Genomic DNA, 26635 nt, shown 5'->3' with positions numbered 1-26635 from the left:
TGTCCATATAGCTCTAGATCTAGGGCTGTCCACTGGAGCATGATGGACTGACAAGGGGCCAGAGCCTTAGAGAAAACTGACTCTTTTCACCCAAGATGCCATCAGCTGTCCATCGCTCCTCAGTTAGGGGTGGGAGTTCACAAACCTCTTCCTACTCCATGCTGGAAGATGACTGACTTGATCTTGTGCAGATCTTGTGCAGGCAACCATGCCTTCTATGAATTAATGTGTGCAGAGGTCCTATCATCTCCAAAAGACACTGTTTTTCTCTAGTCCTCTTCAAACTCTGGCTTTTACAATCTTCCTGTTCCCTCCTTTCCTGATGGTACTTGAGCCTTGGGGCAGGGCTGTGACATACATGTCCCACTTGTAGCTTAGTTTGCTACAGTCATTGATTTCTTGGCAGTTTGCTCAGTTGTGAGCTTCTGTGTTAACCACCATCTCTTGGGAGAGAGATTTCTCTGACACTAAGGACTGCACTCATATGTGGGATGAAGGACACAGATGTCCAAGGCAGTTTGGTTTGGGTTTTGTTTTGTTTTTAAATAAGGATGTAAGAGAAGTTAGCTAAAGTTCAGGCAGTTTTGGAAGGAGTTCAAAGATGGTTCTCTGAAACAAGAGCAATTGTTCTTAACAATAAGGAGATGTTGCTTGGAACATTACCAAGGATATAGGAAAGAACCAGTTAACAACCAAAATCATATTAAAGACGAGGAGAGAGGAACATCTATTAGGAACAAGGATATTCAAGAGCTACCAATAAGAAATGTTCAGATTTTAGATTTCAGCTACTTGTGTATGGATCAAATGCAAACTCAGGTCTTTCTACCTCCCGACCAGGGCTCTTTCCATATTCCATAAATGCTCCAATTTCCCCTATTTTTAAAAGTGATTCACTAACAATGCAAAATAAAACAGAACAGAAGATGGAGGTGGGGTCCTGGGCCTGCCTATGGAAAAAGAGGTAAAGGTGGGGAGGCACTAGCACAGGAAACATAAACGTGGAAGGTTTTATGGCTGCTCCAGCAACAGGATTTCTCTTTAGCTGGACTGAGGGTCTGATTTCCAGGCTGCTGCTAATGGGAATTCTGACACTAATAATGGGAAACTCTAGGACATTCTCACAGTGGGATTATATTTACTGATGACTCAGTGTCCCAAATACCACTGTGTCAATCATTCATTCTCATCCTAAAAAATTTCTTCTGGGCCTGGAGAGATGGCTCAGTGGTTAGAAGCACCTGCTGCTCTTGCAGAGGACTGGAGTTCAGTTCCCAGGAATCATATCAGAGAGATTGTAACTCTGGACCCAGGAATCTCTGATGCCACCTTCTGGCCACTGTGGGCCCCATATTTTCATGCATACATGTGTACATGAATTAAAAAATAAGTCTAAAAAAAAAGGAAAAAAAAATGTTTGCTTCTAAGTTCAATCCTGACAATTCTCAGCTGTTGGTCTGGGTAGCCAGGCCTGTGCCCACTGTACCCCTCTGCCCACAGAGCAATGCTGCCCTGTACACTTTTCTGAGATGGCATAGATCAGCGTTCACATTTCCTTGCTATGCCTTTAAGAGCTACGAGAATGCAAGAAAGAGAGGTGGGGTCTCCTAACAGAACTTCTTGGAAAAAGATCCTAGGAATTTCTGCCAGAAACTGAACTGAAATTCCAACACTGAGACCTTGGGGGGTGGCCTGTGTTGAGCTAGGCCTACGATTGGACTGCACAGTCTATTAGGGAGGAGGGAACTAAAAGTAAAAGAGTTGGGGGAGGGGAGAGCAGAAAAGACCTCCCCTCCCCTTCCCCAACCCGTACACTCTGAACCTGGAAGCTGTAAGTAGCCACTAGCCTGGAGAGGGTCTATGCATGGCCAAGCTGAGGGCAGCAGACACTGGACCCCCGGGAACTCTCTGCAACCAAGTGAACACATAAGGCCTGCAGAGACTGGCTTGCCAACAGCTGGACTTGATCACCAGCTTGAAACTGAGATCATGCACTGGGTAGAATAACAAGCGGACTTTGTTCTCTCTGGCTATGCAAAGCGTTGTTTTCCAAGGAATTGCCACAGCAGCAGACAGAAAACCAGAGATCACCACCTGGACCCTTGAGTCATTTTAGAGAACCAAAGTTCCTGCGAAGTGTGCAGGATGATGGTGGCCCTTCGGGGAGCTTCTGCTTCACTGGTTCTCTTCCTTGCAGCATTTCTACCCCCACCACAACATGCCCAGGACCCAGCCATGGTACACTACATCTACCAGCGCTTCCAAGTCCTCGAGGTAGGTGACCTGTCTTCCCTTTACAGGGAGTATGCCTCTTGGAAGTCACTCTGTTATGCCCCCACTTTGCTGTCAACTAGGGTGCATGTCTTCCAGATACAGAATGAATCATTGCTAAGATCACATTTACAGATGTGCATAGCCTAGCAGCTCAGGATGCCACCTCCATTGCAGACCGCTTGTACTTTCCCCTGGCAGTTTTTCTAACCTATAAAATGAACATAGTGATAGAATTTAGGTTCAAATGATATTCTGCAGATTTAATAAAGAGATTTCAAATTAGGGATGTTTTATTTGGGCCATTAAGCCATACTCAGAACATAGCCTAACTCACTGAGTAAATTCTCAGGTTGTTGAACATTCAAAACCAAATAGTTCAGTCTTCAAAGTATGAAATTAAAACTCTAGTCATGTTTTCTTCATCTTTTACTTTATAGGGATGCTAAGTGATTTCAGCTTTTCTCTTTTCCTTTTTATGATAAACTGTTAAGTGAACATAAGACAATGTGGTGTTAGATATGGAGGCTCACCATAGATTTTTGCTTTTTATTCCTAACTGGACTTGGGTTTGGAAATGAGATTTCCCAGCAATGTTAAACAGAGTGAGAACATTTGAGGTAGAACTTTGTTAGAACAGTCAAAAACCCAGGGTCGGGAACATGACTCAATTGGTGAGAACTAGCCTAGCGTGCAGGAGCCTAGGGTTCAAGGCTCATCACTGCAGAAACCAGGTATGTTTTATAATATCAGCTGTAACAGCAGCACTCAGGGAGTGGAGGCAGGAGGATCAGGAGCTTCAGAGTCATCTTTAGCTAAACAGGAAGCTTGAGGCCAGTTTAGACTAAGTGGGACTCTATACCAATGCAAAACAACAAATGAACAAAATTCGATATTTTTATAGGCCAGTCAGGTTTTTAGGGATAAATTTAATCTTCTACCTTGCAATGCTTTGCTCTTATGCAAGTTGAATTGGCATATTATGCATCTTCTGTCTACGACTGTCTTTCTCAAATATTTATTTTCTATATTTTCCTGAAAAAAAAATCTGTAAGCCCAGATGATGGGGCCATCTATCTATAGGTTCAGTGAAATAAGGGCATGCAACGAACAATCCAAATGCAGTTTCTCATACTGTCCATCCAGCAGGTGGAGGCCTGGAATCTGTAGATAAAGCACTCCCAGACCCTGGGCCTCATACAGCAATCCTTGCTCCCTTCCTGGACATGCTGCCAACCTCACCTGCCTAAAATGCCAAAACTGTGCTCGGGCTTTAGCAGCAGCTAAACTCATGTGCATTACCCTGTGATCCTGCCAGATTGTGTCTACAGACCAACTGCCTTGCAGCATTTCTGCCCCCTGTAGCTCTGTAGCTGTGTAGATATGTTTGATTTGTAGAAGATAAAGATAGGTCCTTCTTTGACCATTAGGTTCTGGCTGGTGGTGAAGACAAATCCCAGGTAGCAGCATTTCTGGCCAATGGAGAGGCTTGACAACACACGGATACAGGGCCTGTTCTGCAAGGCGAATGTGGGGGAGCAAGAAAGGGGAAATAGAGACTTGGGAATTATTAATATCCATTGTCTCTCCATCTCTCTGTCTCTCTGTCTGTCTGCCTCTCTCTCTCTCTCTCTCTCTCTCTCTCTCTCTCTCTCTCTCTCTCTCTCTCTCTTTCAAGAGAAAGTGCTCTGCATCATTATGAGTAAAAGGTTTTCTGTTTGTGAGGAAGGTTTTAGTCAATGTTGCCAAGTAAGCTTTAACTATTAACTCTGACCCAGCAGTCCCATTTCCGTTCACTAATTCTTCCATTCACCAAATATTCTTTGACTATTACTCTATCCTTAGCTCTGTGCCAGATGTGAGGGACTGGAACTCACTTCTGGAAATATAGTGAAATAACATCGAGTGAAAAAAATGAAAACTAAATGGACATTGAAAGTTGTTTAATGGAACAAATAATAGGATTTCAATGTAGTGAGAAGCTACATCTTATTAAAATGATGTTACATACAGATAAGTAACATGTACATACACACAATAGAATGTTGCTCAGCCTTTAAAATGAAGCTTATACATGACACTGTAAAGGAACTTGAAGGATCTTATGCTAAGTGAAATAAGCAAGCCCCTAAAAGACAAACACTGAATGGATGATTTACTATACATTTAATCTGAAAATAATGAATTCATAAAAATAGAGAAATAGGAGGAATGAGGAGATATTTATCAGAGAATACAAAAGTTTAATTAGAGTAAGTTCTGAAGATAGGCCAATGGCTTAGTTAGAAAAGGGTGCTACTCAAGTGTGGGGACCTGAGTTCGGATCCCCACCATCTACATCAAAGAAAGGTTTAGAGATGCCCATCTGTAGGCCTGGTGCCATAGAAGCAGGTACATGCAGTTCTCTGGGGCTTACTGGCCAGGCAGTCTACACAGCCAGTGAGCTTCAGATTCAATGAGAGACAATGCTTCAAAGCATAAGAGGTTGGAACGAACGATTGTGAATGATACCTGGTATTGCTCTATGCCTCTATGTGTGCACCTGCATAGGCAGAGACACAGACACACACACAAGGCACACACACACCCATACACACACACCCCTCACACAAAAGAAAATGTTCAAGAAATTCAGTGTACCTATAGATAATAACAATATTCTGCATATCCAGAAATTAAGAGAATAGATTTTTTATCTCCTCAAAAGTAAATATGCAAATTACAAAATATAAAAAAATACAAAACACATATGTTAACTCGCTTGATTTAGCCATTTCACATCAAAATATCAAATGTACAACAATTGTATAGTAGTTGTTAATTAACTACTATAGTCAGCACAAAAATTAGTGTGTGCTATGATATAATAATATATTATTATAATTATAATATGATAATGGTATTTAAATATTTACAATATATTAGCAAGTTAAAATAAACAGATATTTAGAAAATCTCCTTTTGATTATTTATACTTATTTAATAATCTTTTTCTAGGAATGATAACTATTAGTAGTACTTGAATCATTTAAATAATTATAGTAATTTGGTAACTCTGGTGATTTCTTTTCTGTTTGAAGCAAGGGCTGGAAAAATGTGCCCAAACAACAAGGGCATATATTCAAGACTTCCAGGAATTCTCAAAAAACATATCCATCATGCTGGGGAGGTGTCAGACCCACACAAGTGAATATAAGAGTGCAGTGGAAAACCTTGCCCTGAGAGTGGAGCGTGCCCAGCAGGAGATCGACTACCTGCAGTACCTGCGAGAAGCTGACTTCTGCATTGAATCTGAAGAGAAGACACTGGCTGAAAAGGTGCTTCTAGAAGCAGCAGAAGAAAAGAAGATCCGAACCCTGTTGAACACAAGTAAGGAATTCTTCTCCCATCCCTTTAGGGCCTGTCACACCTAGAGAGATACAGACTGCCTGCAGTTAGAAAGTGTGAGCAAGTGATGAGTGAGGACTGGGTATATCCTTGTGTGTATGGGCAGGAGCAGCTTAGCAGAGGTCGGGTGTCCCAGCAGAATCCAACTTCAAGGAAGTAGCTTTCCTTTCTCTGGTAGTTTCTAAAGATCCTGGGAAAGGCTAGGTCTATGGTATAAGAGGCAGCTTGGGGGTCCTCTCCTGATAGACTTTGGTTTAATAGAGCCAAGTGGTCCCAGCTCTTTCTAGGGAGAGTGGCAGGCTGTTGTGGGCTACATCAAAAGCCCTGAAAACAGAAAGCGCTGCTAATTTAACAAGCAACAGTCTGAAACTAGGAACTGTGACAACCAAACCTCAGGCCTGGGTATTGCAGTACATTGCTATTGTGTGCTGTCTGGGATGGTATCATTGCAGAATTTGTCCTGAGTGTGACCCATCAGGATCTGTTCTAGGCTGTCAGGAATAGTATCTGCTAGCTCATGTTATAATAAGCATCACAGCTGAGCAGATGTTTCTGTGCATGAGTCCATTTCATTAAAACAGTAAGAGAAGGGGCTGGAGAGATGGCTCAGAGGTTAAGAGCACTGACTGTTCTTCTAGAGGTTCTGAGTTCAATTCCCAGTGACCACATGGTGGCTCACAACCATCTGCAATGAGATCTGGTGCCCTCTTCTGGCCTGCAGGCATACATGCAAGCATACATGCTATATACATAATAAATAAAAATTAAAAAAAAAAAAGTAAGAGAAGCAAGACCCCCACCTGTATTTTGTATTCTAAAAAGATTTCACTGCAAACAGGGAGACTATTTATGTACAAATTATGCCTTCAAATTTGGGAAACTCCAGAAGGAAATAAGGACATAAACTGGGGGTCATCTTTTTTAGGACTTTTCATTGTAACCTGTGGGTCATTATGAGACGGGTCTCGGGGCTGAGGATGTAGCTCAGTTGGAAGAGTACTCCCTAGCATGCATGAGACCCTGGGTCCATCCCCAGCATTAGGCAGAGGCAGAAAGATCTGCACTCTAAGGGTAGCCTCAGTTATTTAGGTTAAGGCCAACCTAGGCCACATGAGACTTGTCTCAGTAAAAAATAAATGGGTGAAGGTTTCTATAAGTGCAGGGAACACTAGGGACACTTCAGGTGATATAGCACAAGCTATAAAGACATGTCCATCTGCAAATCTGTCTGAGAAAAAGCAGGGTAGAGCAGAGGGATGTAGGGGCAGGAAGCTGAAAAGTTCTAATCAAACCCTGTGCTGGCATCAATAGTCACCCTTTCATTCATTTAGTGGCCTATTTACTGCCAACTCCTGATTGGAACAGAGATACTGTTCCAGGCAGTGGCTACAGATGATGAAGTATCATGTGGTCCATGCTAAAGAGAATGAACATGGGTAGAGACACCTCTGAATTATTCTAAACAGGGAAATTATATAAAGGAAGAGTCTCCCATCAGAGAAGGGAGAACAGTCAGGAGTACTGAAGTAATTTAACCAAACAACAACTCAACATGAGGTTCCTATCACAGGACAGAAAGGAGCTGGTAGATGGAAAGCTATTCAGAGTTGAAATCCATACACTTTGGTAAACGGGAGTTGAAAGGAGAAGATAAAGGAGAGATGTGAATCCAGGATACTTCCAAAGTTTGGGGCTTAGGTCATTAATTGATTGGTATGAAATCTGTTTAGATGGAAAACCCAAGAGTAGTTTGGAAGCATGTATGACTAGGTGGATTTTCTTCATGCCGTTATATCTTCATTGTTTTCTATTGCTATAACTGAATCGTGCAAGATACTTTATAAAGAATAGACATTTACTTAGCTGGCTTAGAAGTGTTCTAGGTGCTGGGAACACAATGTGAATACTAACATTGCCTGATCTAGAATGTGAACTTTCGCACAGGGTCACAGGCAGGCCACCAAGCCCTACTCATGGAGCTGGGTCCCTGAGCTCTCCCTATTTCCGGGGTACTCTCAGATCTGCAGACCTGCCTTGAGGTGACCCTTTTCCCATTCTAGCTGGAGTGCAGCAGAGTTCCTGACACTGGGGTTCGTGGTTCCTCTAGTCCCCTCCTCTGTCCCACCCACAGACACAGGTATCTGCCACTCACATGCCTGTCACCTCTGGAGCGCTGGTTCAACAACAGCTATTTAAAACGGACGCAAACTTGGCTGCCTGCCACTGTCAGAAGGTTTCGAGATGAATGTGTCTGTGCAAGTGTCCTTACTACTGCTCTTACTTTCTAAATCCCCACTGCCGTCACAAGGTCTTCACACAGCTTCTCTGTATAATACTTTTCATTATTGTTCACGACTTGTTAGCAGCAGCAAGATGATCTGCTCTGCTCTTCAGTCCTTATATACAGAAAAGGCCTTCTGCAGGGCTGGAGAGATGGTTAAGAGCACTGACTGCTCTTCCAGAGGTCCTGAGTTCAATTCCCAGCAACCACATGGTGGCTCACAACCATCTGTAATGGGATCTGATGCCCTCTTCTGGGGTGTCTGAAGATAGTTACAGTGCATTCATAAATAAATAAATAAATAAATAAATAAATAAATAAATCTATTTTAAAAAGAAAGAAAGAAAAGAAAAGGCCTTTTGAAAAGTAACTTCCAAAAGTATCCATAAAATATCCATTTCTAACTTAAAGAAATATATTTATATATGTGCATACAAACACACATGTGAGCATTTAACACTTTCAGCCACACATATTTTATTTATGTACAGCTTACTCTTTTTTTAAAATTTTTTATTAGATATTTTCTTTATTTACATTTCAAATGCTATCCTGAAAGTTCCCTATACCCTCCCCCCGCACAGCTTATTCTTATGCCATATGACTAATAAATATCCTGATATAATCTTTTCTGTATTCATGAAGTGTAAAACAGGACATAGTGTGGAAGAAGAGGGCCAAAGAAATTGTTCCTAGAAGAGGGATGGATTGTAGAAGCCCTGAAGAACTTAGATTAAGGACATGTGACTCTACAAACAATCATAGATAGCCTTGAGATTAGTGGTCCCCCAACCTGACCTGTTCTGCATCTCTATTCCTATGGTAAAACACTAACCAAAACAAGTTGAGGAGGAAAGGGTTTATCTGCCTTACACATCCTGATCACAGTCTACTAGTAAGATAAGAAGCAGGAACCATGGAGGAACACTGCTTACTGGTTTGCCCCTCATGGCTTGATTGGCCTCCTTTCTTATATAGCCCAAGACCACCTACAATAGGCTGAGCCCTCCCACATCAATCACCAATCAAGAAAATGTCTCATAGACTTGCTAACAGGCCAACCCAAAGGACATGATTTCTCACCAGAGGATCCCTCTTCCCTGGTAACTCTAGCTTGTGCCAAGTTGGCAGAAACTAACCAGCCCATGACCCATTATTTTCAGACAAGGGTAGATTTAGGATGCTAGTTCTAAGCTAGTTTATCCCCTACCCAGCCCATGTTTTTTGATGTGCCTGCTCTTGGTTTATTGTTGATGTTGTTGTTAATGATGGTGCAGTGGTGTTAGTAGTGATGGCTTTTGCCTGACTGTTCTGGTAGTAACTGTACCATATCAGTTTTCTAATTCTGTACAACAGATTGCCATAAATTCATCAGCTAGAAGCAATATGAATTTATCATTGAAGAGCCCACACATGGCCTCTAATTGTATGAGCAAGGTCACAAGTTTCCTGCAGCCCTGACTCCAAAGGCAGCTCACAGTATGCCAATAAAAGGACAGTATTTTTCCTCAAGGGGTACCTAACACCTCTTTAAAGAATTTTTTTTTATCTGATCAGGTCAGGATTGTCTATGATAATCATCCTTCTGATTAACTCAGAGTCAACTGATTTGGAGACTTATTAATTACAGAATCCCAGAAACTTTTGTCTTCCAATGTCATGTGATCACAGCATCTACCTTCTCATAAGCCCAGGTCCTGCCCATGCTCTGGGGAGAGAGTTATGTGGAGACTACACGGAACAGGGGATCTTGGGAACTGCATTAGTTACTTGACTCACAGCTGCAACAGAATACCTGACCAAAGCCACGCTAGGAAGAAAGGGTTTATTTTAGCTTTATAGTTCCATGGGATCTTGTCCACCATGGCAGGGATCGCTCTCTCTCTCTCTCTCTCTCTCTCTCTCTCTCTCTCTCTCTCTCTCTCTCTCTCTCTCTCTCTCTCCTTCCCTCCCCCTCTCTCCCTCCCCTCCCCTCCCTTCTTCTGCTTTCCTCCCTCCCCCTCCCTTTCTTTCTTTCTTTCTTTCTTTCTTTCTTTCTTTCTTTCTTTCTTTCTTTCTTTCTTTCTTTCTTTCTCTTTCTTTCTTTCTTTCTTTCTTTCTTTCTTTCTCCTTTCCTTTCCTTTCCTTTCTTTTCTCTTTCTTTCTCTCTTTCTTTCTTTCTTTCTTTCTTTCTTTCTTTCTTTCTTTCTTTCTTTGTTTCTCTCTCTCTTCCTTCCTTCCTTCCTTCCTTCCTTCCTTCCTTCCTTCCTTCCTTCCTCCTCCTCCTCCTCCTCCTCCTCCTCCTCTTCTTCTTCTTCTTCTTCTTCTTCTTCTTCTTCTTCTTCTTCTTCTTCTTCTTCTTCTTCTTTTCTCCCTCCCTCCCTTCCTCCCTCCCTCCCTCTCCAAGTGCTACATTGAACTCTACCATTGACCCAGTAACTGCTTTCTCGTTATATAAATCCAGGACTTCCAGCACACAGAACAGTAATTCCCATTTGAAGCACGGGTCTGCCTACTTCAATCTAGAAATGTCCTCACAGACATAGCTAGAAATCTGTCTCCATTTTGATTCTACTTATTTTAGTTTACTATGTATCTATTTTGTGTATACGAGTGTATTTATGTATGTGTGTTTGATGCTGAGGCAGTCAGAAGGCAGCCAGATCTGGATCTGGAGTTTACAGATGACTGTGAGCTCCCATGCGGGTGCTGGCAATAGAATTCAGATCCTCTGCCAAAGTAGCCAGTGCTCTTAACCTCTGAACCATCTATCTCTCTAGCCATTTTGATTATAAATCCCATCAAGTTGACTGTCACAACTAGTCATCACAGGGATCATTTTGGAATTCTACCTACCATGTGCCTCAGTTATCGGAACATGTCTTCCTAGAAGATTCTACTACTCTGATCTTCTTGGCCTACAAGGGCTATGCCAGCTGCACAGCTTTTACTAAAATCCTAAACGATGAAGTCAACACTGGTGTGCCGACAAACTGGGCCAGGGAGGACTCAGGACATAGGGTTTTATTTAGACATTCTGTCTCAGAACATTTCTTTGGGAAACCTTTAGGGAATGGATGGTATAACTACCTTGGACATTTTAATCTTGTGCCTCAAGATACAAATGAATTCTAATGCATGTTAGAATGCATGTTAGTCCTTTTCTTTTTCAGATGACTACTAAGGGCCAAGTCCTGAAGAACAGCTAAGGTTATGTTAAACTAAATCATTCCACATCGAGCTGTTCTAAAGCCTTCAACCTTTATTTTGAGGTGTTTTCCGAATGAGGTCCATATGGCTCCCCACCCCCAGGAATCCTTTTATTTATTTATTTATTTATTTATTTATTTATTTATTTATTTATTTTTCGAGACAGGGTTTCTCTGTATAGCCCTGGCTGTCCTGGAACTCACTCTGTAGACCAGGCTGGCCTTGAACTTGGAAATCCAACTGCCTCTGCCTCCCGAGTGCTGGGATTAAAGGCGTGTACCACCACGCCCGGCTGGAATGTTTTAAGATTAAGCAAAATTCTTAAAATCTTAACTTTCTCCCCACGTTTCCCTCCATCTCAACCTCTTTTACACACACACACACACACACGCACATGATTTAGAATAGTAGTGAATGCCTTGGATTTTAAAGTCATTCCCAATGTTTGGTGCTAAGACCATTGTTAAAATAAACTTTCATGGGGGCTGGAGAGTTGACTCAGTGGTTAAGAGCACTGCTGTTCTGCTTGAGTTCAGTTTCCAGCAACCCATGATGGCTCATAACCACCTGTAATGAGATATGGTGCCCTCTTCTGGACTGCAGGCACACATGCAGGCAGAATGCTGTATACAAAATAAGCCTGGGTGGGGGCTAGGGGTGGGAGTGGGGAGAGGGAGAGGGAGGGAGAGAAACAGAGAAAGAAACTTTGTCTGTTTTACTTACCACTCAGCACCACACCTCCAGCATGTAGATTGAGAATTTATCCAGCTGTAAGCTTTGGAAGAGTCCACAGGCTGCATTCCTGAGTGGATAAAACTATTGACCTCCTTTTAACTTGTAAGTAGCTTTTGAAGAAGAATTCTCAGGGCAGTCAAAACAAGCCATTATAACAGATTTTAGTTTCTTTCTCTAGCCCAGCTCCCTTTGTTGCAAGGAAGCATGGGAGTAACCTCACGTAACCCTCACCCAGCGTGTTAAATAACTCATATCTTTTGTTAGATCATAGTTCCAAGGAGTCTGCTGAATATCTGGAATGCCTCTGGAATACACTCCAAGTAGATAAAAAACAAACAACTAAACAAACATGCCACTCACTGAGAACTAAAGATAGCTTGTCTATGAGGCGACTCTCAAGGTCCATTGGTTCTTGGTGAATAGAGAAAAATATTAAGAGAACCATAACTAATTGGTAACAGATGTATTAACGATACAGGAGGAGACTGAAGGTCTGTCTGGGGGCAGAAATGTTGGAGATCACAAGGGTGCTTGTGTGCACATGTGTGCACAAATCCAGTGTTGCTGTATTCACAAGGCTAGCAACACAGAATGTATTCCCTAGACAGCACATGTCCAAGAGTCCAGAAAAGTCTGTACACATGGCATTTCTTTTGTTTATTCATTTGAAAAATTCTGGCTGTTTGTTTGTTTGTTTGTTTGTTGGGTGAGGCTATCTCTAGGTACTATGAGTATTACCAAAAAGATCTCAAATCAAGTCACCTAATAGCTTTTGGTTCCAGTTAGTATGAAGTTATCCATTCTCTCTCACTCATTTGTTTATAGGCTCAACAAATGTCTAGCTCAGTTCAGATACATACTGGACTTGCTCTAGGCATCACCACTATGGCTATGACCTCACCACTTATAGTAAAACCGAGAAGCAATCCAGACATAGAGGATAACCGTCCAGAGTGAGGACTGCTCTGAGGGAGGGGTGTATTAGGTATCACAGAAACATGTTAAGTTATAGGAGCAAGGTTGCCATGGAGATGGGAGGGGTGGAGCTACCCAAAAACTAGAAAGTAACCCTCAGGCTCAGTTTTAATCACTGAAAAGAGTTCATGAGATGGAGATTGGAGTTAAGAGCGTTCTAAGTCGCATGCAGCAGCACAGTGGTAGAATGGAGCATGGTATATGTATGGAGCAAATTATTCCATAGAACTTAGGCAGAGCAGGATGCTGTGGGAAGAAGAAGAAGAAGAAGAAGAAGAAGAAGAAGAAGAAGAAGAAGAAGAAGAAGAAGAAGAAGAAGAAGAAGAAGAAGAAGAAGAAGAAGAAGAAGACAACCAGAAGAGAGCTAAGCTCCCTATGAGAATAATGTGAATAGTAGCTATTATTTATTGGTAATACATTTTATGTAGTTTCCAAGTGAAATGTGTATCTTACTGGCAATTATGTGATTGACAAAACCCCCATGAGTTAGATATAATCCCCCATCCCCACCCATCCTCCATTTTATATATCAGGACAATGAGACTGTTCAAGGACAGTGTGCCAAAGCCCAAACCACTAACAAAACAACTATGGTGACAGTCACACCAACCCTGGGCTTGTACACATGCCAGACCCTCCCACCGTCCCACAGCTGGGCTGAGCAGGGATTGTTATGGGAGTGCCATGGCTCAGACAGGATTGAGAAAGTTCACTCTGAACACAGGGTACAGAGCACCCTGGCAACAGGAGAGGGTGAAACATAGAAGGTAAAAGCTAGAGCCAGCAAAGCAATGGCAAGGGTGGCCACAGAGGCATGTGAGCTGGAGTCTTCTGCCCCGAGAGTAAATGTCTATGCTAGAAGTTTCTGGTCTCAGTGAGGGTCACAGTATGATTCCATCTCACAAAACACTGATTTATTTAAATTCTGTCTAAGAAAATTCAATAACTGTAACCTGTTTTTTATTTTAGATTTACTATTTCATTTTTAAGACATGGTCTTATGTAGCCTAGGATGGTCTTGAGCTCACTGTGTGTCTAAAAGTGACCCTGAACTTCTGATCCGCCTACCTATATCTACCTCTGCAGTGTTGAGATACCAGGCATATCTGGTTTTATTCAGTGCTGGAATTAATGTATGCTGGGCAAGCATTCTACCCATTCAGCAACTGCTCCGGGTCCTCTTTGTTGACTTTTAAACAACAGAAGTCTCTGCTCTGCTCCCTACTCATTTCTGTGGTTCTCTATTGACCTGTCACCATTTCAGCAGTGTTTCTTCCACTATTTCTCAAATGCCTTCGGTCCACTTACACTGTTCTCTCTTCCTGTACCTACTCTACCCATCCATGACAGTGCCGTCCCTGTCCCCATCTCTCCCTGTCCCAGTAGTCTGATTTATACTGCCACCAGGGTCATCTTACTAGAATTATATCACTGTTACTTTTTCCCCTTGATGGCAACTGCAAACCCCAGGACAAACAAAAATGCTTTTTACAAACCTAACCTTCCATAGCTTTCTTTAAATGCTTAATTTTTCTCTATAAAAGGAATGCCTGAAGATTAAATAAAACTACAAATACTGCACAACCTATATTGTGGTTTTTTTTCCACTATGAAGGTAAGTGAGAAGCCCACAGTCATACAGCCAGTTTTAGTATTTCTCAGCTTATTTCCATCCATCTCTGCTGTTCTATGCTGTTTATTTAACCTATTTTAAAAACATAACTCATACATCCACACATGCCTGCATTGTGGATGCTGTGTTTCCAAAATCTTTCCCATTGCCTTAGAATGAGTGGGAGATCAGGAAGCTCTGGCCTGAGCATTTTGTTTGTTTGTTTGCTTGTTTTGTTTTGGTTTTGATTTTGGTTTGGTTTTTCGAGCCAGGGTTTCTCTGTGTAGCCCTGGCTGTCCTAGAACTCACTCTGTATACTAGGCTGGCCTCCAACTCAGAAATCCGCCTGCCTCTGCCTCCCAAGTGCTGGTATTAAAGGCGTGCGCCACCACGCCCAGCCAGGCCTGAGCATTTTATTAGAAACTGAAGGCAACTGTTTGCTTGGGATCACATTAAACCATTTTTTTCTGTTGTTCATTCTGTAGATACTATTGTTCTGTAGATATTTCTGCAAACTTTTTCCCTCCAAATACAAACACTATGGCTCAGAGAATTTTCCCCCACATTCCTGCTCTATCTAGGAGTCCATACCACCCTAGACATATAGTTTCCATCTCTACCCTGTGCCTGAAAACCCTCACTCCACATCAGCTATCTTTTGCCACATTAGTGTAACTCAGCAAACCACTCCAAAATTTGATGGGTTAAAGTAATGCCCAACTGGTACTTAGGAGTTTGCAGTATGAGGACTGTTCTGTTGATTTGGGCCAAGACTAGATTGCCTACATCTCCCATCCTTGGCACATTGCCTAGGACTGACTTGTTGAGAAGGTCTTCCGAGATAACGAGGTTGTCCTCAACATGATGTCTGACTCTCCTGAGGCTGATCAGGGCTCATTTTTTTTTATATTTATTTTTTTATTAGGTATTTTCCTCGTTTACATTTTCAATGCTATCCCAAAAGTCCCCCATACCCATCCCCCCAATCCCCTACCCACCCACTCCCCCTTTTTGGCCCTGGGGTTCCCCTGTACTGGGGCATATAAAGTTTGCAAGTCCAATGGGCCTCTCTTTGCAGTGATGGCCGACTAGGACACCTTTTGATACATATGCAGCTATGGATCACACGGCCCCCAATGGAGGAGCTAGAGAAATTACCCAAGGAGCTAAAGGGAACTGCAACCCTATAGGTGGAACAACAATATGAACTAACCAGTACTCAGGGCTCATTCTTATGATGAATACAGATGCCTCAGAGAGGACAGAAGTCCCCCAGGGCTTAGTTTGGTCATTTTTACCACATTCTTTTGGCAAAAGCAATTTCCAATTCTGTCTCCAGGGTCCACCCTTCCACTGTAAACTCTAGTTGCTTCCATGTTGGGCTTTTGGTCTTGATGCTTATGGAAGCAGAGAGCAAGCAAGAGCAGCTTTTAGCTATGCAAATGTGTGTTGAGAACAGGGAACAGCTACCTGAGGATTGATGAGTTTGAGGAAATAAGGCAAGATGAAGAGAAGAAGGTGACATTTACTTTATAGGAATGTCAGATGACTGCTTTTCTACTACCAGAAAGAGACTAGCAATGTCACAGCTAGAAATGGAGAGCATGTCTACCCTTTTTAGTTGCCTAAGGAACTCATTTAAAAACAAAGGTGGGCTAGAGAGATGGCTCAGTGGTTACAAGCACTTGTTGCTTTTGGAGAAGAAATAGGCTTGGTTCCCAGCACATGTAGCTCATGCTCATCTGCAACTCCAGCTCCAGGGAATTTCATGTCTTCTGGCCTCCACAGATACCAGGCATGCATGTGGTGCATATACATGCATACAGGCAAAATACCTACATAGATAAAGTAAATAAATGTAGAAAAATTAAAACCAAAACAATATGAACATACTTTCCATATGAAACAAAATAAAAAATACTATTTTTTTTTTAAATTAAGAATCAACTCAGCCTACAAATGAGAAATAGATACAATCAAGGAACTTCCCCTTAAACCCTGGCATGCTTGGGACATTGCAATAGGCAGATACCCGATGTAAAGTGTCAGTTGTTTAAGATCAGAAATGCCCCAGATGATTTGCCAGTTCCCTGCTCTGCTTCACGTGAATACTGACCAGCCTCGATGCTCTTGAGCAGTTTTCAAACGGTCAGTCATGGAAATTCCTTTGCCATCTTAAAACTTATTCAGGCTTCCAAAGAAGGCATTGTGAATTTGGCTACAGGTACCGATTTTTGCCACAGTCACAGTTAAGTAAAGAGGTTGTGGCATGTAGCAGATGTTCTACCGAGGAGGACACAAAATAATGCATGAAATAGATATGACAATGTCTTGAATCTTACCACATTTACTTTCTATCAAAGGGATGGTAACAATAAAAAATGTCAGCAAATGAGTGTATACTGTATCATAAAAATGTAACAGGCTCAAGAGAAGAAAATTTATTACAGCAAGGAGATTATGTAGAGCTGGCTTCTTCTAGAAGACAGTGTCAGAAGGAAGTTTGCCCATATTGGGGCCCAGCTGTAGAAACCCTACAGTGGAAGCAAGCTGGTTGGATTCATGCTCAGAGTTTAGTCATCTTCCTGGCTTTCAGGAATGTTTCTTGTATTCTCTACTTGTGGCTAGTGGGTGACATATACCTAAATAAGTGCAAAAGCATTCATCAAACCTGTTTCCTTTCCCATACTCTACTGCTAATCACCAGCAAAGCTGACCAGACTTGGTTCTAGGTACCTTAGAACACTCTAAATTTGACAACAACAAAAAATTTGGAATCTAGAAATACCTGTAATAAGTGTTTACTGAAGGGCTCTGTGTAGTCATCAAGGTCAGCACATACAATGTTTATTGTATGCCAAACCCTACTATGAGACACGTAGCTGAGCTCTCCAACAAGACCGAATCAGTGTGAATAACTGAGAAACATTCCTCCCTCACAAGGAAGCCTTCCTATTTTCCTGCCATCCATCCACTGAAACAGAGAGTGGGGCAGACCCTGCTAATCTATTTGTTTTCTAGGTTGGCATAGTAGAAATTGATATCACAATTTGGGCAGTGTCAAACAGCTGCACTATCAAAAGCTATTTGGTTCCTGAGTATGGAGAACAAGCAGAAAGAGTTTGGATAGTGAGGCAGGTATATATTATGCCCTAGGCACTAGGGGAGGTTAAGGAGAACGAAGAAGGTGAGATGCAGAAAGATAAAGGAGAAGAGGAGGAGGACAAGGAAAACGGGGAGGGGTTAAAAGAGAAGATTCTTTGCAAGGAAATCTAGTCCAGCATGATGCCTGTTTTAGTTACGTCTACATTGTTGCCTAGAGACACCATGGCCACAGCAACTTATAGAAAAAAAAAATGTTTATTGAGGTTTATGGTTTTAGAAGGTAAGTCAGTTATCATCATGGTGGGAAGCATGGCAGCAGGCAAGTAGACATGACATTGGAGCAGAAATGGAGAGATTCCATCTGAACCACAAGTAGGAGTCAGGGAGAGAACCAATTGGGAATGGTATGGGCTTCTGAAACCTCAAAGCCCAGTCTGCACCTTTTCCAACAAGACCACATCTGCTAGTTCTTCCTGAACAGTTCTACCCACTGGGGACTAAATATTCAAACATATGAGCCTATTGGGGGGCCATTCTCATTCAGAGAACCACAGTACCAATCCTGAAAGAGGGATATGCAGACGGAACCGTTTGTTAACTGGGCAAGAGTAAGGCTTGAAAAAGCCAAGGTTTATGACAAAACTTCATAAAGTATTGAAAAATGCTCATGGCTTTAGAAGAATTCTTCTCTTTTTAATAAACTCTTACCAAGCAAACATACTAGTCGCCGTCTTCTTCTTCTTCTTCTTCTTCTTCTTCTTCTTCTTCTTCTTCTTCTTCTTCTTCTTCTTCTTCTTCTTCTTCTTCTTCTTCTTCTTCTCCCCCCCTCATCCCCTCCACCTCCACCTCCTCCTTCTTTTTCTCTTTCTTTCTTTCTTTCTTTCTTTCTTTCTTTCTTTCTTTCTTTCTTTCTTTCTTTCTTTCTCTCTCTCTCTCTCTCTTTCTCTCTCTCTCTCTTTCTTTCTTTTTGGTTTTTGCGATTAGGTTTCTCTGTATAATCAGGCTTCCTAGAACTTGCTGTATAAACTAGGCTGGCCTTTGAACTCAGAGATCCACCTGTCTTTGCCTCCACTGGGATCTAAGGCATGTACCACCACCACAGTCTCCCAGCTTGAATCTGGCTTATCATTATCACCTGACTACCTCAGTCTAACCAGTCAACCCTTTTCTTTCTAACCATCTCTTGTATCTATGCCTGACACTGTTTGGTATCTTGAATCTGGATTACACTTATCAACCAACTATATAACTTCCCTGTGTCTATCACTCCACCTTCAGGTGCCCCTCACCCCTTGCTCCCTACCCCAGCCACTTTTCTACCAGAGATGAACCAATATCTCTAACATCAGATTGAGTCACAATGGAGAAACAAGTCTTACACGTCCAGCAAGTGTTATTAATAAGGAGGAAAGTATTTTAAAAGATTCAAATAAGTGATATTTATGTATGAACTCATTAGCCTTGGGCTAAGTTCTACCCTAACTGCTTGTCTGAAATTTTGCCTGTTGGGTGAACTGCACATTTATGTGTCTTGGTTTACAGATGGAACCTTTGCATAGACTCTGTTAAATAATTTGTATCTTAGTTGGATTCACTGGGTTTTTTTTAAATTATTATTTATTATCTCAAATCTTTCCTTTACTATTTTTCCCCTGCTAATTATCTATTCCCAAGAGAAACACTGCAGGTAATTTTAATCTTCCCTTTGATTGGCACACTGGAAATTTATGATTTCTAACTTTTTCAACTTTAGATTATCCTTGATGAAAGGATAGAAAGCACCTAGCCTGAACTCCTAGTTTTGGGGCTGACAGAATGAAGGCTGGACTGATGAAAGGATTTGAGTTCAGGTCTCAGATGCCTAGTCTTGAGCTCCAGCTAAATCTGAAAGAGTAGAAGTAGCAGAAAGACATGGGGCAAATTGTTTTGGTTTTTCTTAGAAATTGTTTTAACTTCTTAGTTGAAAATTTACATCAACACATTGTTGTTCTGTTATTTCTCTAAGAGCTCTGCATTAAGAAGAGGAAGTAGAGCTGGGCAGTGGTGGCGCATACCTTTAATCCTAGCACTTGAAAGGCAGAGGCAGGCAGATTTCTGAGTTTGAGGCCAGCCTGGTTTACAGAGTGAGTTCCAGGACATCCAGGGCTATACAGAGAAACCCTGTCTTGATAAAATAAATAAATAAATAAATAAATAAATAAATAAATAAATAAATAAATAAATAAAAGAAGGGGAAGTAGAAAGGGAAGGAGTGTGAATGTTCATTCCTTCTATAGTTTACTACTTTTAAACTTTATTTTATTTACATTTATTTTTTAGACAGGGTCTCATTATGAAGCTCAGGCTATCCTGGAACTCATAGTGTAGCACAGGTGGGCCTGTAGACTACTATGCAGACCAGGTTGTCCTCAAACTTGCAATCTTCCTGGGGCTGCCTCCTAAGTGCTAGGATTATAAGCCTGTTACTCCACAACTACCTCTCTTCTGTATTTTATTTTATTTGTGTTTTTGGAGACAAGACCTAATGTAGCCCAGACTGGCATCCAGTTGATGTATAGCTCAAGATGACCATGAACTTCTAATTCTCCACTTGAAAGTGCTAGGATTACAGGCCTTTGCTACATTCTCAGTTTTATGCAGTACTGGGGATCCAACCTAGGCCTTCATGTGTGCAAGGTGGGTACTCTACTAACTTATCTATATCCTTAGCCCCAGCTCCTCTGTATTGTAAATGAATGTTTTCTTATAGACAAGAAACAAATAGTCCACATTCTAAGACACAGTCTTTACATAGCTTAGCTTCAAGTCTGTTCTTCCCTAGCAGGAGGGACAGGCACTTTGGGACTACCTACTAAGCTTAGATGTCCTGTCACACTTGGGTGTCCTTCTCTGGGCACACCAATACACATGGCTCCCCAACCCTTCTTACCACACTAACCTGCCTCTGAGGCTGGCTGGGAGCATCCTGGCTCCCCACTCTGACTTCAGAAGACCCCTCACCACTGACTAGCTATGTGACCATTCCAAGAAACTAATGCAAGACTTAACTTTTTTTTTAACTTGGAAATCAGGGACAAAAATATATGTCATGGTGACTTATTATAAGAATTACATAAATTACTATAAAGTTATACAGCAATGTGCCAAACATATTCTATGTATTTGTAAGGTATTTAACAACTTCCTTATCCCTGGAACTTATCCTTTAACATGGAATATCACATAGGTATCTTTAGGAACCCATGGACCCTCCTCTTCCTCTCCTATACAATCATTCTACAGTTGAAAGCTTAAAACCCCACTCACTTCTCTTGGCAATCAGCACAGATCACGGAAGAGATAGCCCTCCTCAGTCAGGTTCAGCTATGCTTAAGTAAAAAATGGTACTTGGGAATCAGCATGGCTATTCCCCTTTTTCCATACATACCCTCAGCTCCCAGTAGCTCCAGATAGCAGAGGCTCCTCCTGCTACCTGCCTCTTCAAATCTTAAACTCCCTGGCTGCCTTTTCTAGAGTCTGGCTTCCTATAACCAGGTCACCCACAACATGAAGACAAACTATCACACAGTTGGCACATATTAGGAGGACATGGTGGCTCCTGGTAGCTGAGAGATTTCTGCAGCTCTCTTCTACATCTGGTTTCGAGCACAGTATGATCCAGGTGGGGCCTCTGTGCCTACATCTGAAGAACTAACTTACCGGGACTTGGCTCTGTCCAGCTAAGTCTGCACTCCGTTTCATGTGTTTTCTTTAGAAAACCCGGGATCCATTTTTTTTTAATGAAATAATGGATTTGAAAGTATCTTAAAATCTCTGAAGTGTTTTATGAATGATTATTTACTTGATAGGTCTGCAGAACCCAAAAGGTGCTAGACTGTTTAGATCCTAGAAAAACATCTGAGCTTTTTATTTTCTTCATTCAACTGCCACTTACTGAAGCCTCAGAGCGTTGACTTAGACATTTGGGTACAATACTAAACATGAAGATGAAGGCCCTGTGTTTGAAGACTCTTGTAAGAGAGGTAGACAATAAGCTAGTAAAGACACAGATAAGACAGTTAACAGTGTAATGAGTGGTCTAAAAATAGAACCCTAGGAGGGGTGAGGGAGGGATAGAATAGGGCGTTTGTGGAGAGTAAACCAGGAAGTGGAATACCATATGAAATGTAAATAAATACAATAACCAATACAAAATTCAACAATAAAACAAAATAAGATAAACGAAAACAAACAAGAATGGTAGAATTCTAACACTTGTGTGTTTTGAAAATGCTTGGCCCAGGGAGTGGCACTATTAGGAGGTGTGATCTTGTGGGAACAGGTATGGCCTCATTGGAAGAAGTGTGTCACTGTGGGAGTAGGATTAGGGGCCCTCCTCCTAGCTGCCTGGAAGACAGTAGTCTTCTCCTGTTTGCATTTAGGGAAAGATGTAGAACGCTGAGTTTCTCTAGTGCCGTGTCTGCCTGGATGCTGCCATGCTTTCTGCCATGATGATCATGGACTGAACTTCTGAATCTGTAAACCAGGCCCAATTAAATGTTGTCCTAGAGAGAGAGAGAGAGAGAGAGAGAGAGAGAGAGAGAGAGAGAGAGAGAGAGAGAGAAAGAGAGAGAAAGAGAGAGAGAGAGAGAGAGACCTGTTAAGGAGAAGATATTAAGAGTGAGAGTTGGCCAGGTATGGTGGTGCACACATACAGTCCTAGTACTAGCTACTTTGAAGCCATCCTGTGCTATGAAGTGAGTCCAGGCAGTGTGGGGGGTGGGGTATGTGAAGAATGAATAGAAGCCAATTCACTGTGTAAAGTTCCAGAAAAAGGAGTAAGATTCCTAAAGCAAAAAGAAATTTGGCATGCTCACAGACCATAAAGAAGAGACTGTGCAGTCACAACACAGCAAGCCCCAAAGGACAGAATCTTCATGATAACCCAGGGTATGCTGCACAGCCGTATAGGCCAGGGCAGAGGATTAGGATGCTATTCTAAGTGTAAGAGAGGTGATAAAGTTTAACATATCAGATCACTCTTCCTGCTTTGCAGAAAGCATACTTGATGTGTAGATGAGCAAGTAAGAGTAAAATCAAGGAGGTAAATCTGATACATTTTAAGTGATCTAGGCAAGAAATGATGAGTCATGATTTGCAGGAGAAGAGTAGGAGGTAAAGGTGCGATATATAATTGAGTATTTGCAAAAACTATTCATATAATATTTTAATTAATTCTTTGATAATCTTGTATATTCATACAATGTATTTTGATCACCTTCCTGCCTACTTCTCCCAACTCCTACCAAATCAATCCAAGACCAACCTCTATCCACCTACTTCTGTTCTTTAAAAATTATTATTATAATCCCTCAAGTGCAATTTGTACTGCTCATGTGCTCATGGATATACGGCCATCATTGGAGCATAGTTGACCTACCAGGAACCACAAACATAAAGAAAACTGGCATTTCCTCTCCTAGAAACCACCAATTATCAATAGCTGTTCAGCTAGGGATGTGGCTCATGCCCTGAAGCACCACCCCCTTGTAGTGTGTAGTTTTTGCTACCCCACTTTAAGCTCCAGGCAGGCTGTGCTACCAGCCCCCACCCAGAGAATATTGGATCCACAGATGAAAAACACAGACACACACATAGCTCAATTTCAAACCTGCTTCATTGGCTCAATTGCCGGGCTATTCTAAGCCTTCCTTGGTTATCTTGGTTCAATAGCTGGGTGCTTCTAGTTTCCTGTGGTTAATGTGCCCTTCCCAATACTTTTAGCTTAGCACCTCTTAATCTGCCCTTAGTTTAGTGTCAGGATCCTAGGCCCATCTGTGGAAGTGGCCAATGGCCACTCCACCCTAGGTCTTATGTAGGTAGTACGAGTGCAGTAGTCCTGTTAAGTCCTGATGATAAGATTTTCTTCCAAGCCAGGTGTGGTAGTGCACACCTTTAATCCCAGCACTTGGGAGGCAGAGGCAAGTGGATTTCTGAGTTCGAGGCCAGCCTGGTCTACAAAGTGAGTTCCAGGACAGCCAGGGCTATACAGAGAAACCCTGTCTCAAAACAAAAACAAAAACAAAAACAAACGAACAAACAAAAAAAATCAAAATAAAACAAACAAACAAAAGATTTTCTTCCAGTCCTCCCTGACCTCTGACTCTTAGAATCTTTCGTTATCCCCTTCTGTGATTGTCCCTGAGACTTGAGGGGAAAGAGTGTGATATAGATGTCCTATTTGTGGCTGAGCACTCCCCAGACACTGCACACTGGCCAGTTGTAAATTTACTTTCTTCTATCACACAAAGCAACTACTCTGATGATGTCTGAGAGCTGCACTAGTGGGTATAGAGATATCAGTTTAGAGAGCAGTTTATATCATTTAGCAAAGAATAATAATTGGTTCACTCCTATGGCCAGTGAACTTCCTAACAGTGGGTTCTTGGCCAGATTTATAGATATCCACCAAAAGGTCTGAAGTTAGAATTCATGATCAACCTTTCCAGAAATGACCAGTAGTGCTGACCTCTGGACCATCGTCACCATGATAATTCCAAGGAGCTACAGTCATCTAAAAGATGGCACACTTAAGGGCCAGGTGGGAGATGCTTATACTGAGTCTGTCCATATTCTATCCAGTGAAAAACAAGTCAGTGAGTACAGGCTAACCACAAAGGAGACTATGAAATGTAGTTTTGCAAACAGTGATAAAGACTGAACTGAAATGGAATTGGAGAAGCACAGATCATAATCTCTGCCACACTGTCAAAGGAGAAACAGGAAACGCACATAGAAACAAAGATGGTGAAGAAGGCATCTTCAAGGAGGAGGAACTGACCAATGCTGTCATACTACAGAAGATGAAGTTACATGTAAAACTATGGGGCTTTTCTATGCCCACCTTTGTTCTCTAAATACTAACAAGGAGACCTTTATATTCATTAGTAAGCTTCTTGCACTGTAGCTGGGGGCTTTCTGATCTATTCTAAGCCAACTATACTGACCTGGCCTACTTCCCAGCCCACATGGCCATCTTAGTCTTGTTTTGGCATCTCCTTCTTCATTTGTGTTCTCATGGCAACTCCCTGGGTCCCCAGTGAAAACTCCCCAGGCCCACTTGAGACTCTCTCCTTCCCTGAGCTGAGAAGATCCACCTTATTCTCTCCTGCCCAGCTATAGGCTGATTGTTCTTTATTGACCAGTCTGCAGATGAAGGAGAACAGTGTTTTACAAAACAGGAGGCCAGGAAATGCTTCATAATAATGACAACACAAAGTCCAGTACTGAAACCTGATCTCTAGGGCACAGAAATCAGCAGTTGAATACAAAGTGCACAAAAACATCCTCCAACATAACACGCCTACATAAAAAAAAAAGACAGGAATTTTCATTTAGGAGTTCCTTGGTAGTATTATCAAGAACAGATTCTGTTGTAAAGTAAGAGTGGGAGGTGAGAAAGTAAATATGGAAAATATAGACTGCTCTGTAGGAGAAGCTAAGGATGGAATGGTGCAAAAGATAACAAAGTATCCAGAAAATGCTAACTAGCTGGAGATAATTCATTAATTATTAAGACAGGATCTTAACTCTGTGCCCTGGCTGGCCTGGGACTGCTGTATAGACCAAGCTGGCTTCAGAGTCACAGAGAACTGCCTACCTCTTCCTCCAGAGTGCCGAGCAAACACACTATGCCCAGTCATGAGATTTTAAATTGATAATAAGCAAGATGCATACAAGTTAAGACCAAGCAGCTAGTTATAAAGAAAAAAGTTAAAGATTATAGGGTAATTGGTTGAGGAATCTAGAAGCTAGGACAGGATGTGATCTGAATATAGTAAGTTTATTACTCATGGGAAGAAGAGATAACACAACTTCTAAGAAACTTCTACTACAGGTCAGGGTCAGGAAATGGAGGGAGTTCATGTCTAATGGTGTTTAATTTTTCAATTGTGTTCCATTTTTGCTCTAGGATTCTCCAAGGGAAACTCTTCTTTCAGAGGTCATGATATCATAGCAGAAATAAGAATATTATCTACTGTATTAGATCTGAAAGGAAGCTGGAGTCTTCCGGTGTAGTGAGTATTCTAGAAAGTAGATACCTCATAAATAACCTGTTGAGAAATAACCTGTTCTTTTTCTCCTGTCTGCTTAGGCTGTGACAACATGCTGATGGCTATCAAGTCTCTGAAAATCGTGAAGAAGACCATGGACCCAGATGGCTCTTGGATGAAAGATGCTGGCAGTAACTCTGCAAAAGTGTATCTATTAGCTGGATCCAGAAACAACACAGTTTGGGAATTTGCAAATTTGCGGGCATTCATGGAAGATAGCATCAAGCCTGGTCCCCGTAAGCTAATCTTACCACTTTCCTGGCAGGGATCAGGGCAAGTGGTCTACCAAAGCTTTCTATTTTTTCACAATCAAGGAACTTCTAATGAGATAATTAAATATAATCTGCAGAAGAAGACTGTGGAAGATCGAATGCTTCTCCCAGGAGGGGCAGGCCGAGCACCCATCTATCAGCACTCCCTCTCTACGTACATTGACCTTGCTGTGGATGAACACGGACTCTGGGCCATTCACTCAGGACCAGGTATCCAAGGCCATTTGGTTCTCACAAAAATTGAGCCTGACACTTTGGGAATAGAACATTCATGGGATACACCGTGCAGAAGCCAGGATGCTGAAGCTTCATTCCTACTGTGTGGGGTCCTCTACGTTGTCTACAGTTCCGGTGGCCAGGGCCCTCATCGAATCACCTGTGTCTATGATCCACTGGGCACTGTCAGGGAGGAGCATCTGCCCAATTTGTTCTTCCCTAGGCGGCCAAGAAGTCACTCCATGATCCATTACAACCCCAGAGATAAGCAGCTTTATGCCTGGAATGAAGGCAATCAGATCATTTACAAACTCCAGACAAAGAAAAAGCTGCCTCTGGAGTAATGGCTGGCATTGGAGGGAGAGCTGTGTGACTTGGGCAGTGGTTTTCCGGGACACTGAGGTCACAGCCCCTTTATAGTGGAGTATCTGACCCTCTAGATGCACACAGGAATAGGTTCTAAAAGTTGAAATACATATTCTTCCTTTCTCAAATGTCA

General features: G+C 41.9%; 1 protein-coding gene across 1 annotated transcript; it reads left to right on the top strand.

Moving 5' to 3' along the window:
- The first annotated feature begins 1830 nt into the window (after positions 1-1830).
- On the top strand, positions 1831-26635 carry Olfml1 (olfactomedin like 1). Its single transcript, XM_021168522.2, has 3 exons — positions 1831-2274; positions 5352-5640; positions 25690-26635. The coding sequence occupies exons 1-3, from the start codon at positions 2146-2148 to the stop codon at positions 26478-26480; spliced, it is 1209 nt and encodes a 402-aa protein (XP_021024181.1). The 5' UTR covers positions 1831-2145; the 3' UTR covers positions 26481-26635.

Source organism: Mus caroli, unplaced genomic scaffold (assembly GCF_978045245.1).
Source record: "Mus caroli unplaced genomic scaffold, Mus_caroli_1 scaffold_8, whole genome shotgun sequence".
NCBI lineage: Eukaryota > Metazoa > Chordata > Mammalia > Rodentia > Muridae > Mus > Mus caroli.
The sequence above is the reverse complement of the archived record's forward strand: the minus strand, read 5'-3'. Positions and strand labels throughout refer to the sequence as shown.

Bases quoted from the DNA above. Each gene is read 5' to 3' on its own strand.
- Olfml1 (XM_021168522.2), top strand. From the start codon at position 2,146: ATGATGGTGGCCCTTCGGGGAGCTTCTGCTTCACTGGTTCTCTTCCTT. The intron at 2,275-5,351 runs GTAGGTGACCTG...TTCTGTTTGAAG, and splicing joins AGCGCTTCCAAGTCCTCGAG to CAAGGGCTGGAAAAATGTGC. The intron at 5,641-25,689 runs GTAAGGAATTCT...CTGTCTGCTTAG, and splicing joins CCGAACCCTGTTGAACACAA to GCTGTGACAACATGCTGATG.